Source organism: Tubulanus polymorphus, chromosome 2 (genome assembly GCF_964204645.1).
Source record: "Tubulanus polymorphus chromosome 2, tnTubPoly1.2, whole genome shotgun sequence".
In the NCBI taxonomy this organism is placed as follows: domain Eukaryota; kingdom Metazoa; phylum Nemertea; class Palaeonemertea; order Tubulaniformes; family Tubulanidae; genus Tubulanus; species Tubulanus polymorphus.
This window is the reverse complement of record NC_134026.1, coordinates 18,814,334-18,827,642: the sequence shown is the minus strand read 5'-3', so window position 1 is coordinate 18,827,642 and position 13,309 is coordinate 18,814,334. Positions and strand designations below refer to the sequence as shown.

Below are 13,309 nucleotides of genomic sequence, written 5' to 3'. Positions count from 1 at the left end.
GCATTTCTTTTTCTTGTTAACCTCATAGATTTTTTATAAAGTTCTGTTGTGGCTTTTTAAGTCTTCCCAAGGCTGCAAAATTTGGGAATTTGAGACCATACATGTACTTAAACTTGTACACTTATATTAGGAAATAAATGATAATATTTATATTGGGAAATCAATCAATAAGATTCTATTAAAGAAAAAGTGTAACAGCAGCATTTAAAACGGTGTTTGAACCCTATCGTCGTTGAATTATGGTTGAACCCGTATTTGAATTATATTTATTTAGAATTATATTTAACTCAATACAACCTTAGTTTCGGGTTGCCATAACAAGAATTAAACAAAATACGCTCGCTGACGTGGCAGTCTGGCGAGTGGCTAATATAAGGAGGGTCCCCGAAATCTAAGAGAGAGATCAGAGACACCGAGACACCAGAAGACGAAACTGGAGAGAAGAATAAAGCACACTGTTCACTGGAGAAGAATCTTCCAACGTTTATTTCCTATCACTTACAATTCTTCAAATATCTACTAAGATTAGAAAGGTCTACTTTTAGTGTGTTTATTTGTGATGAGCTTGGGTGCTACCCTATAGACATTTTTGTTAAAATGAGGATCGTAGACTTTTTGTTAAGATTTATTTCACGGACTGGAACAGCATTTCTTAATTCATCTTATCAACTACACAACAGTGGTCGCTTTATCGTTTGATAGATAAGTAACGTTAGAAATGTCTTCGGCCACGACGTCGGAAACTCTCAAACTGAAGCTTGTGTGAACTATCTCGATGTTGTTCTGAAATAGAAACCCGGAACAGTGAAACGCACAAAACGCACTTTTCGTTGACGTAGTGAGAAGAATATGTATTGAAATTTACCGGAAAGTAACTTTTTGAAAGTAGTATTTTGTTGTTATGATAAAAGTTCTTAAAAATATTAATCCTAAAATTTCGATGATCGGCTTTTTGCATTACAGCATCGAAAATGCATTTCTATTCAGAATTTACCCCCAATTCAATGTGCTTGGTTTCTCTGTCATTGCGGCAGGGCAGATCCAAAAGGGAACGCAAGGAGCACGTGCTCACGTTGCAATTTTCCCATGCCCTTTTGATCGGTGCAATGACAATTTTTTCAGGGCACTTTTTCCACCGGCAACTAATAAGACAGCAGTATACAGCGTAACATTTAGCTTATACTCTTTGCCCCTCAGTGCCTAGAAATTGTATGAAAATGCACTAAAGTTTTCCAGACCCTTATTTTGGATCCACGGCTATAATTTTCTTTCCAGTACTTAGGCTAAACACAAATGATACCTTGTTTCTCCGCAGCGGCCGGGTCATTTTTGTAAAATATGATAAAATTTATAAACAGTTCATTTCTATAGCGGCCGGGTCTGTTATGGTGAAATTGATCACGATTTTAAAAAAAGTAATGTATAGGGTAGATAGGCGGCCGGCCGGGTCAACATTTAAGCTCAGCAGAGTGGAGAAACAAGGTATCAAGTTTTTTTGGCCTTATGCCCTTTTAATTTTCTTTGTCAAAGTGTGCCCGTGGATACTCCCTTTTTCGGCGACCAATCCATGCTTCTTTGAAAACAAAATATCATGTGTACCGATCAACCGTATATATTCGTAGTTCCAAACATTTGATTGATACTGTGGATTTTTTATCGCTACCAAAAAGAAACTCATCAAGCATTCGGCTTGCTTCTGTTCATGATTGTATTGCTTAGCAGTACATTTGCGAACTAGGTCGGAAAAGGATAAATATAATTTGGTGTGAAGGCAATCCCAACGATCTACCGTACACGATGTCACCAAGATGATATTTTATTCCCCATGCGAAAGGAGAATCTCGATCTTTTTCGTGAAATAAGTCTGTCATATTTTCTAAATAATTAAGGGCTATATGGACTGTTTTTTTTGTAATGGATTCGGCCATTGGCTAAACACAAAATTTGCATAATCTCACTAATTTACCCTCTGCACGGCCTCTCAACTCATCCGCGCCGTGTCCAGGGACTCAAACCATAAATTGCCCATGTCGACACCGGACAATATCGCAAGAAACAATACAATTTGTCAGAAAGGCAATACAGTCTCAACTGGATGCACATTTAATTTGAAAAGCATATTCATACATGAATTCAAAATCTTTCGACTGAACCCACGTTCCGATAAACCCGGCCATCGCCGCCGCCGGCAATCCATGACCATTTAAGAAAATTGGTGCTACGATTCAATTCAATTCAATTAATTCAATTCAATTAATTCTTTATTGTTCCGTAACGTAGTTAAACATTATAAGATTAAGTACAATAAAGACAGGGGGATAAAATATAACATTTTAAAGATAGAGATAACAAAAACAATAACAGTTTAATATACATATATACACGATGTAGACAGGTTTTCAGTAAGTGAATCAGTGATAGTTTAATTAATGGATACTGCGACGTAACACTCAGATTTCAGATTGTTTTTTTTTTTCATTAGTTAGATCCTTTCTCGATGTATTTCCCTAAATATTTGGCCATTTCTATAGAGGACATTATAGTTACAAATTTGACTTTATCATTTACATTCGACATGCTAGGATATTGATTATAAAATTTATTCAACAGATCTGTTCTTAAATTATCAAATTTTGCACACTCCATTACAAAGTAGAACTCATCTTCTACTACTCCGCATCTGCTACATAAGCGTTCTTCCCTAGGAATACCTAGGTAGCGCCCTTTCTCAATCATAAGTTTGTGTGCACTGAGTCTTAATTTGGTTAGAGCTGTCTTAGAGGAAATTGGAATGTTCAGTAGTAAATAGGGTTCCAAACTGAATTCTGTTTTGAAGATCTTATATGAGTCAAGTTTGTTAAAGCTTTGAATTTTTGTTTTCCAGAATATTTTATATCGCTCTTGGAGTATGTGTTTGAACCTTTTAATATGCTGATAGGTCTGGCCAACTTCTAACAGGTTGAGACTATTTGTAGCAGACAGAATGGCTTTTAGGAAAATAGTCCAGTCATTTGTCTGGTTTTTCATAGAACTCAAATCTTTCACCGTTATATTTACAATACTATTTACATTTGTACACATGAGTTTATAAAAGTTAATTATACGGGAAAATGCATCTATATAAATCGGTAGTCTTCCTAATTCACCGAGTACTGCTAAATTGGTAGTTTTTTTGTTTACATGCAATATGAATTTGCAGAATTTGACAGTTAATTTATTGAGTAGGTCATCCTTTTCCATTACTTCCTCAATTGGGAATGTACCCTTGTTTTTGAATATTTTCTTAGCAGTGCTCGTTTTTGGTTACCAAATCTCACAACCATATAGTAGGATGGGTGCTACCAAAGTGTCAAACAGCTTTAACGATACATTGGGTGGACAATCTTGAATACCAATCATTTTTTGAATACTGAACATGGCTCGGTTAGCCGATTTGAATAGATCTTCTCTAGCTTTGTTAAAACACCCTGATGCTGTAAATATAAGTCCTAGATATTTGTACTCTTTTACTAATTCAACATTAATTCCATTTATATAAAAATGTGTGTTAATTGGTATATGGCCTTTCTTATTAAAAATTATTGCCTTACTCTTTTCAATGTTTATTTCTAAATTCCATTTTTGACAGTATTCTGCAATTTTGTCAAGGCAGTTTTGAAGACCATGTTTAGAATTCGACATTAATACAAGATCGTCGGCATATAATAGATAATTTATCAGTATGTCGCCCAGTGGAACTGGGTCACAAAACTCATCGAATATAGACATAATATCGTTAATAAAAATGTTGAAAAGCATCGGACTCAGAGTGTTTCCTTGTTGTAACCCAATATTTGAGCTGAATTTGCTGTATGTTTGGTACTTGTTAAGTTTCACTCTACAGGTGATATTCCGATGCATACTTTCAATGATGCGAATGAAGTGATTCCTAAGATTCCTAATTCTAATTGTTTCAATTTGTATATTAGACCCTGGTGCCAGACTGAGTCAAATGCTTTTCGGAAATCAATGAAACAGGTATAGAGTTTATTGGATGAGGATAATTTCTTATCGACAAGTCTCTTTAGTGTGAACATATGATCTGTGGTCCTACATTTAGGCATGAAACCAATCTGCTGAGGTACAATCAAATTGTTTATGATTTCAAGTGCTTTGTTAGTCTGACATTCAGGATATGACAAAACACTTTACCGAGACAACTGCTTAAGGTAATTCCCCTATAGTTATCGGGCAATGATTTATCGCCCTTTTTATAGAGAGGAGCAATCAGACCTTCAGCCCATGAATCTGGATAGAAGCCGCTAGAATAAACGTAGTTAAATAATTTTGAAAGGGGCTTGACAAGATAGTCTTTCCCGTACTTTGAAAATTTCGTTGGTTAATCCATCAGGCCCTGGTGACTTGTTGTTCTTCAGGGCTGATAGAGCTTCCGAGATTTCTCTTTCCGTGATAAGAATGTCCAATTCAGTAAAAGTAGGTAAATCATTTGGTAAACCCCCCAGGTCTGCTCGGTTTAGTGAGTTTGCCTTTGCTAAATTTATAGACTTGAAATGGTCAATAAATATTTCCGGATCACAGATATCATTTTTATTCATTGTTTTCCCTCCATCGTTCTTTAACTCTTTGATATATTCCAATAGTCATGGGGTCTGCCTTTTAGTGAGGTAAGCATTGAAAGCTTGGATTGCCGTGAATATGAATGATAGACTTTCATCGACTTTGGTAAATTTATAATACACATTACAATTTTAATACACATTAGTCTTACTTTTCAGTAATTGCGATTGTTCTCCGAAGAACTAGGCTTCCATAGACCGCACTGCGGGCCGCACAATCCGGAGCGATTCCTATTTGCCTCAACGGTGAATATTACATTCCGGCGGACATTGGCCATGTTCTGAACGGAGCCATCCGCTTTAGATATATTTTTATTTTAATCAGATTTATTATATAGCCGGGAAGGTAATTACGAGATAAATTATTGCTTTTTAACATGATTTATGATCGAAATCAACTTGATCATGCTACCGGCAAAAAGGTATTTGTATCGACTTACTAATAGCGACGTATACCCAGCAGAAGTAATGTGGACAATTCAATTCAATTCAAATTTATTTTTATTTCTTTTTTGGCTGACTGAGTGACCACAGGCACTTGTTGAAATTGTTAAGTTTTGTTGTGCTGTTGTTGTTATTAGGAAGCTGGATATTGTGATGATCACAATTGTCACGAATTTCTGGTATGTGGTGTCGTATATCATTATTCTAATTGATTGGTGCGCTCGTAGGTAGGGTAGGCCTAAAAGGTGCGATAATGCCAATGGGATTGTGGAAGTCTGTGTCACCACAATTTGTTCCATGATGTACCTTACGGTCCTCAATCTTAGACTCAAATGAATAATGCACCTGCCCATGATCCAGATGCCCGCCGGCGGTCCCTCGTCCATCTCCATATCTCCGTAATGCTTGAAATGTATCCACCCACAAATACTTGGACAGCTTATAGCAATCCCATAGACGTAGAGGCATTTGGTTATTTCCGACTGAGCGCTCATGTCACACCATTAGGTGGTCGTACTTTCTGGCGAATGTAAAAATCATGTTTGTTGCCAGATATAGGCCTAATCCATAACATGACACTTAAACAGTATCTATCATACAGGGTGTCATAGATTTTTTGACAGTCTAAAAATCATCTAGTATTGGAATTATGGCCATTCATCATATTTCAGGATATAGGTTGATACATCAGAACCAACTTTTGCGATTGTCGGCAGTGTTCGGCTGTCCAATATTACGGGTAGATCTAAGGGATGGGAGCACTCTAAGATGGGAGCATTTCCTGCCTTTCTGTATAGTAGAGTTAATCGACGGGCGCGCGTTGCATCATGGGTAAATTCATTATGAAACATAGCAGATGATCAGAGTAGGAATAACATATCGCTGGTGAATTATTGAATATTTATCCATCACAGCCCATATTCAAGTGCCTGTGGATTATAGGCCTATGTGGACTTTGTGAGTATTTTCGGTAACTTTAACCGTGAAGATTCCTTGGCTGGGCTGTTCCTTCCCCTGATTTTTGAATGCGTATTTACTATATTTTTCCAAAATTTTTGTATAATTGTCGGGTTGGAAAAATAATGGAAGGGTGCGTCTCTGGGATCTATACGCATGTATGATTATGACATCATATCCAGTAGGTACCTGTAATGATGTCTGATTTGATATTGTCGCTGTTGGATTTTCTTCAGATGTACACACTGTTGTCTGGATTTTGGAAGTACATGTTCAAGAAGGAAGAATATTATGTATTGATTCTGGGTCTCGACAACGCAGGAAAAACGGTAATTTTATTATGGGATGTAAGCTGATTTTAGTCTGACATCCCAATTTGTCACCGAGTCCTCAATTAATACTATGATTCACACCGTAAGCAATTTTTTTCTTGTTTTTCCCCCTATGAATTGCTGTTTAAGGACTTGTCTGAAGTTTTTAGTTCAATTAAAGAATCAAGATGGGCTTAGACTGGTTTTTAGCGTACTTGGGACTTTAGTCCCAGCGGGCTATTGCGTTCACTTTTCGTCTGTCCGTCCGTCTGTAGACGGAATCCAGTTATTTTGGGAAGTTTTGAAGACGCTTCAAGCTAATGTCTTAATATTTGGTTTATACATGTATCTACCCTAGACACATGTTCAGCCCAAAAACTGGCCCTGTCAGATTCAAGATGGCAGCCATTGTTGTTCGCCAAAATCAGCACTTTTTACACATTTTCGAAGTTTTCGAGGGAAATTTTGAAGATGCTTTGATCAATTACCTTGATCTTTAGTTTATATTTGAATCTACCAAGGGCCCATCAGCATAAGAAAAATTGGGTCGATCTGACTCAAGATGGCCGTCATATGACCTTTTTAGTGCCCAAAAATGTCAATTTTGGCCAGAATTCTAGGTCCTGTAGCTTCCTACTGGCTTGACATTTCTCATTGCAATTTGTGATGGGTATTCTTTGGAAAGGGATGTTTTATACCTGAGCCAGGTATTTTTGATCAGCCAATTATGACGCAATTGGCGGCCATCTTGGTGTCATCAGTACTCATTCATAGGTGGGAAAAAGTTTTTCCACATTAAATTGATACCTAAGCATATTGTGTTACTATATTCAATTGGAAAGTTGTAGCCCATAATGTGTTCTATGATTTTGGTGAGTTTCAAGGTCATTGGTTTTTGTATGTGGCCATTATGGGGCATTGAATTATACAATTACTTAGTATTTCTATATTATATTTGTACCTATGCATATTTTTGTTACCACAATCTATTGCAAAGTTGTAGCTCATGACATCTTCCATGATTTTGGTCAGTTTTAAGGACATTAGTTATTGTATATGGTCACCAGGGGGCGTTGAATAGTAGAATAACTTAGTATTTCCTTATTTGATTGGTACCTAGGCATATTTTGTTACCATGATCATTTGCAAAGTTGTAGTTCATGACATCGTCTATGATTGTGGTGAGTTTTTAAGGACATAAGTTATTTCATATAGTCACCAGGGGGTGTTGAATAGTAGAATAGCTTAGTATTTCCTTATTAGATTGGTACCTAGGCATATTTTGTTACCATGATCAATTGCAAAGATAAATTGGGTTTTGCATTTGGTCACCAGGGGGCATTGAATAGTAGAATAACTGAGTGTTTCCATATTAAATTGGTAACGAGGCATATTTTGTTATCACAATCAATAACAAAATAATTTCTGCTTTCATATACTATGATGGTGGTGGGTTTCAAGGTCATTGGTTTTTGTATATGATCACTAGGGGGCGTTATGTATTGAAATTGTTAGATTGTTGAGCATTTGAAACCACTTCCCAAGTGGGCATGGTGTCCTTTGGACCCCTAGTTTATTTAAACCTTGACTATGCAACTGGCTCCGGAGCCCAGTTACATGAAAAATATCTTCCCAAAGTTTTACTTGTCATTTGTGAATTCTTACTTCATCTTTCAATAGTTGAAACTTAAGTTTTGTGACTTTTTTTATGATTGTGTGCATTGCTTTGACACTTGAAACAGTTTACTTAGGCAATATAAAATCCTATCTATAACTGTTCGTGAATGCTTTATTGCTTGATCTTAGCCGCTACATGGCTGTTGCTTATGTAAAATATCTGTGGCTAGCTAGGCTTCCGTATATGTTCATTCTTCAGACAAAATTAATTTTCCGTCTGACTTCCGAGCCCAAGTTTAACCATATATTTTCTGCTAATGTATAGTGGTGCTACCTGAAGTTTCAAATAGTTCTTTTTCACCCTTTCGCCCACATATTTCCAACAAATTTCCTTCGACAGCTCTCAAAATTCCATGTGCTACTCGCAGTATCTTCGTAACCCAAAATATGTCGGCAGTTTTTGGTAAAATGTTAGTAGGATAGCTAAGGCGATATTTTGGAAGTAGGATTGTACCTCCATGGCGTTCTCAAATAATTCATCCAAAGGACCTAGATCCTTGAGCATGGTGCAAAAGGGTTAGGCACAGGGTGGACGAAATCCGTTCTACAAAAACCCCTCAGTTAACGGTTTTATGAATCTCGTTTTCAGACCTACCTCGAACAAGCGAAAACACAGTTCAATAAAAAGAACAAAGGAATGAAACTCTCAAAAATTACGACGACCGTTGGGCTTAATAGTAAGTTGCTTTGATGAAAATATAGAGTTTCTTTAAGTATTTACGTTTGTACCTAATGAACCTTGAATATTGTTGAGGTAATTTTAAGCTCAATTAGGTTAGAGTTGCATTGCATTCCGTTTATGTTAGTAAACAAGGCTTAATTTATTGCCGGAAGTTTTCAAAATGTTGGTTTGAACTCCAAAATCGGCATCAGCGATACATATACTATCATCAGTATATGCAAAGACTTCTCTTACCTATATCAGTGTTTCTATGGCGAGCAGCCAAATCAATCAATATAATGTCACGAAAGTTGTGAAAACATGACTCATGACTGTACTGAGATATATTTGACGCTCTCTGGGCCCCTAGATGCTTTTTGCCAAAAATTCATGAATTGCAACATAGTATTTTAGCGACCAACTGTATTAGGCACATTGATCTGTCACATGCATGTATATCAGTGTAGAATACCAAAATGCTCACTTAGACGAGTGCTGACTCAAACAATTTCGAGGTACTAATTTGAGGTTTGTGCTCGCAGAATTTCGAGATCAGAAATGAGAGGGTTGATGATAGTTTTTCCTGAAAATCACTTCAATAGGTGGTATTCATAAAGGTTCTTTTTAGTGAGTCTTATCGATTCCGATGTTCATACTGCTTGTTGATCTTTCCTTGAAAAATCATTTTCATAGACTTTAAAACTCCTTTCAACTTGCAAAATTACTCTTATTAATGCATTGAATCATTCTTACCTCTGGTCAAACATTTACGGTTTAGAGCGACTTAGTAAGGCTAAGTCTACCGTTGAATAGAACTATGATTACCGCTGCATTGAATTGCCGTAATGAAAATTTGTGTATTGAATTTTTCAATTCTGGAACATAAATTTGCTCTAAACTGCTCAAGACGAAGATAATTACATGTAAGCTGTCCCCCTCATGCATGTGTGGTCATATGCATTGCAGTATGCCTGCCCTTAGTGTTTGTTACTCAACAAATGAATATTTTTTTCTATGTACTAGTCGGTAAAGTTGATCTTGGTGCAATACGGCTGAATTTCTGGGATCTCGGCGGACAAGATGATCTTCAAACGCTATGGGATAAAGTATGTTCGAATCTTATACATATACATGTAGATAGTGAATATTTAACTGTAAAATCAATGAAAGATTGTCATACAAGTATTATAATTACTTTGACGAAATAAATACAATGAATTTTTAAGGGGGTGAGCCTTGATCACCGTACTGTAATGTTGGTATTTATTTTTGTAGTACTATATCGAGTCTCACGCTGTGATTTACGTAATAGATTCCTCGGACAGTGAACGTTTAGAAGAATCAAAGCAAGCATTTGGTATGTGTCTTTTGTGTCGTCCTGTCTTGTATTTCTTTTTGCTAACACTCCCTCAAGGGAGAACTAGCTTCACCTTCAATAGAAACACCAGTTTCATCCTCACCCGGCGGGGACTCAAACTTGATGGCATCGAGGCTGCCATGGCACAGAACCCTGCGGCGCTAACACGAGTGCGCAGGTTTGCCGCATGAAAACGAGTGGAGCCAACCAGATTGCCTGATGCAAATTTAATGGATAATTATAGCTTAGAATGATCCGGGCTGAAATCATATGTGATTTCTGATTGGCTGATAGTGACATTGTGCGTGTGCCTGCACATAAGGCTAATCAGGCAGGGTTTTGTGTTGTGGCTGAGTCTAGCGAGAACATGCACCAACGGAAGATGCACCTGTATTTGCAAACGGTTCTTTAGTTTTTGCTTCTCAATTCAATATGAATACTGCACTAAGAATTAATGATCAATTTTGGATTAATTAATAATCGAAGTATTGTAGTATTGTAGAAGTTGCCAGAATACAAGCATCAAATGCGTATAGATGATTTTCACACATCCGTCTTTTTAATTTTTTAGAGAAAATGTTGAGTAGTGAAGCGTTAGACGGTGTTCTTTTACTTGTTTTAGCCAACAAGCAGGATGTTCAGGTACTCTTGTAGTTCAGCAGCGGTCAAATCAAACTTGCGCTTATACCGAAATGAGTCCAGTGTATGTATTTAAAAATTTCACAATAATTGTTTTGTTTTATCCGCAGAGTCATTTATCAGTTGGCGACATCAAAAGTGCATTTAGAGATAGTTCAAATAAAATTGGTAGTCGAGATTGCCGTGTTTTAGGTGTTTCTGCTTTGAATGGGTATGTAAAATATGCATTCGTTCTACCTCTAGGCCTACGTTACATTGCTCAGACCCAGGGCTTCACTATATCGACTAGTGTTGAGGATAAGTGGCAACTCAAATAAAACTACAGTCAACTTGCTTTACTCGTCACTTTAGGACCGACTCAAAAATGACGATTTATCCGATCAACGAATTAGTGCATTTCGACGTTCTGTCTCGTATCACCAGTCTTTTTAAACAAGCCGTGTTATCATGGGATGTATCTAATGGGCTAGGTAATTTCCATATATAGTTATTATCAGAAACCACGGTCGAACCTTTGTTCAAACGCCACTGTTCATTAGAGGATTGGAAATGCCAACTATTTTGCAGATGTATAATCTGCTGGCTGGACCAATTCACTAATTCATATGCGTTGAAGCAGTGCATCATAATGTAATGAACAAACTTGTTACATCAGTTTGTATTGATGAACAATTCATTGTAAGCTTGGGCCCAGGCCAGATTGAATTCATCGAACCCCAAACAATTGAATTCCAACCTGTAATCAAAATTTCATTAAGACTACTATTACCGGGTAATGAATTTTCGGTAAAGTGTATTGTAGAGTTAGATCTGATCAACTCAAAATGACTATTTAACTCAGGTGGTTCTGACCCTGTACATGAATCCCATTTAACTGGGATATACTCCAAAAGGTCCCCACAGTCTACTGTATCATAGTTATTTGATCATTCCTGCATCAGTTGTGGTATTTCTCTGTATGTCTTACTTCATTTTCAGAGATGGCGTCGATACTGGAATTCAATGGGTTGCGCAACATGTGAAACATAATAGTCAGCGGCGGCCACCGGCTGAGAAAGAAATATAAATCTACCAATTCTAGTCACATGTGTAGCCTAACTGGCAATGACGTTCACCAGGCAATGGGGGAAAAATCAATTAGTTTTAAATGGCAAATGTTTGATCGTGAGGGACCAGCGTTATAAGTCAGCAGGAAAGGTGGTAAAACCTTAGGAAATTTTTGTTAAATGATATATAATGATGTATAAATTGATCGCCTTGCATTCAATAGCTTCTCTGTATCTTTGATTATAGAACCTTAAGGATTTGATACTTGAGAATATTTTCAGGTTTTCAATGTGAGGGATCTTGAGGAATATATAACTTTTTGATGGAAATTTGTTGAATTTTGTTGTCAACAAAGGCTCTGTTCGTGATTCAGTCACATTTTAAGACAAACTAAGATTTTTTGTAAGTTCTAACTTGGTCAGTTTGTTGTACATGTAAATATTCTTCAGACCGAGTTCATAGATGGTCAAAATCGGTTGTGCAAGGGAATGGTGAAAAAAAATGTACAGTCTACTTTTGATTTTGAAATCGCTGATATTCTGAATCCGGTTTCGCAGTGGAGTTAGGATTTCACTCTCCAACACGAAGTTCAATCTAGCTCAAAACTTTGGAACTCGCTCTGCCTGTAACTGTAAATTCTTATAGTCTTAGGTGTGATAAATCGCCACTGTTGACCCAGTTCCACTGTTAAGAGTTCGAGTTGAAATCGTTTCATTTCTAATGACTAGGGTCAAATCTTTATCAGATTTGTGGAACTGGCTCCTGGACACAGGTCTGAGTTGAAATTTGATGCTAGAGGTGCAGGTACTTGTCAATATTTGAAACATTTTCAACTTGAAAAAAAAGTCAAATATGAAACTTAAGTCAACAGTGGAACCTGGGGATCGGTTATTGTCAGAGCTAAGATTTGATACCAGTCGAATTCCATCAGCTTATATTGCCATTCCCACATTTTACCAGGTAATACTAGTTGTCATTAAAGAATATTTTTCAGACCATATTCTCAACTGATAGACGGGGCTACTGGGCCCAGGTGTACAATTGGATTCAGTTATTTGTGCCTGTATTATAATAAATTGTGTATATTCTATGAGAGAGACAAGCAGTTGTAAATTACATTGAACTATTTATTCAAACCTGTTTAAGAAAAACATTATCTAAATATGTAAATAAATGAGAGAAAACGTACGTACATTCTAAGTTCCATGTGTGTCATAGTTCTCTATCTTTTTCGTGTATTTAAAGGTTCCATGATCATTCTTTTTCAGTGGTCAAAGATTACAATATCTCTGTTAGCTTGTGCCAGGCGCTTTTGAATCAAAATGCTACTGAACTGGTGATTTGTGACTACACTACGAGTAACTAACTAGGTTGTAATCTTGATCTGCGTTGAAATGATAAATACAGTAAAAATCCCGAAATACAGAGAAGATTGACTATTAATAGGTCCTAACGACTCCTCGATTCCCTAAAAACTCCCAACATGGAAAATGCTTTTAAAGGTGCTTGAAACTCCTTTGATTTGAACGAAATGCCCAAAACTCCTTTGGAACTCCTTCAATTTTGAGAAAAAGGCAATTAGAGAAAGTTTTGTGTAGTT

The 13,309-nt window shown here is 36.8% G+C and overlaps 1 protein-coding gene across 4 annotated transcripts; it reads left to right on the top strand.

Annotated features, from left to right (window-relative positions):
* The first annotated feature begins 4,903 nt into the window (after window positions 1-4,903).
* LOC141899756 (ADP-ribosylation factor-related protein 1-like) lies at window positions 4,904-12,896 on the top strand. 4 transcript variants are annotated; one of them, XM_074786264.1, is made up of 9 exons: window positions 5,139-5,239; window positions 5,732-6,017; window positions 6,254-6,346; window positions 8,595-8,682; window positions 9,690-9,772; window positions 9,942-10,023; window positions 10,595-10,665; window positions 10,773-10,873; window positions 11,641-12,896. In XM_074786264.1, the coding sequence occupies exons 3-9, from the start codon at window positions 6,254-6,256 to the stop codon at window positions 11,726-11,728; spliced, it is 606 nt and encodes a 201-aa protein (XP_074642365.1). In that variant the 5' UTR covers window positions 5,139-5,239; window positions 5,732-6,017; the 3' UTR covers window positions 11,729-12,896. The 4 variants fall into 4 exon arrangements, with proteins under 4 accessions (XP_074642363.1, XP_074642362.1, XP_074642364.1 ...); XM_074786262.1 differs by lacking the exons at window positions 5,139-5,239; window positions 5,732-6,017 and adding an exon at window positions 4,904-4,962; XM_074786261.1 differs by lacking the exons at window positions 5,139-5,239; window positions 5,732-6,017 and adding an exon at window positions 4,934-5,038.
* The last annotated feature ends 413 nt before the right edge of the window (window positions 12,897-13,309 follow it).

What these genes read in the sequence shown, in the direction of transcription:
- LOC141899756 (XM_074786261.1), top strand. Translation starts at nt 4,994, where the DNA reads ATGATTTATGATCGAAATCAACTTGATCATGCTACCGGCAAAAAG. An exon ending in ATCATGCTACCGGCAAAAAG is followed by an intron (nt 5,039 to 6,253) that starts GTATTTGTATCG and finishes GATTTTCTTCAG; the next exon opens with ATGTACACACTGTTGTCTGG. An exon ending in TTCAAACGCTATGGGATAAA is followed by an intron (nt 9,773 to 9,941) that starts GTATGTTCGAAT and finishes TTATTTTTGTAG; the next exon opens with TACTATATCGAGTCTCACGC.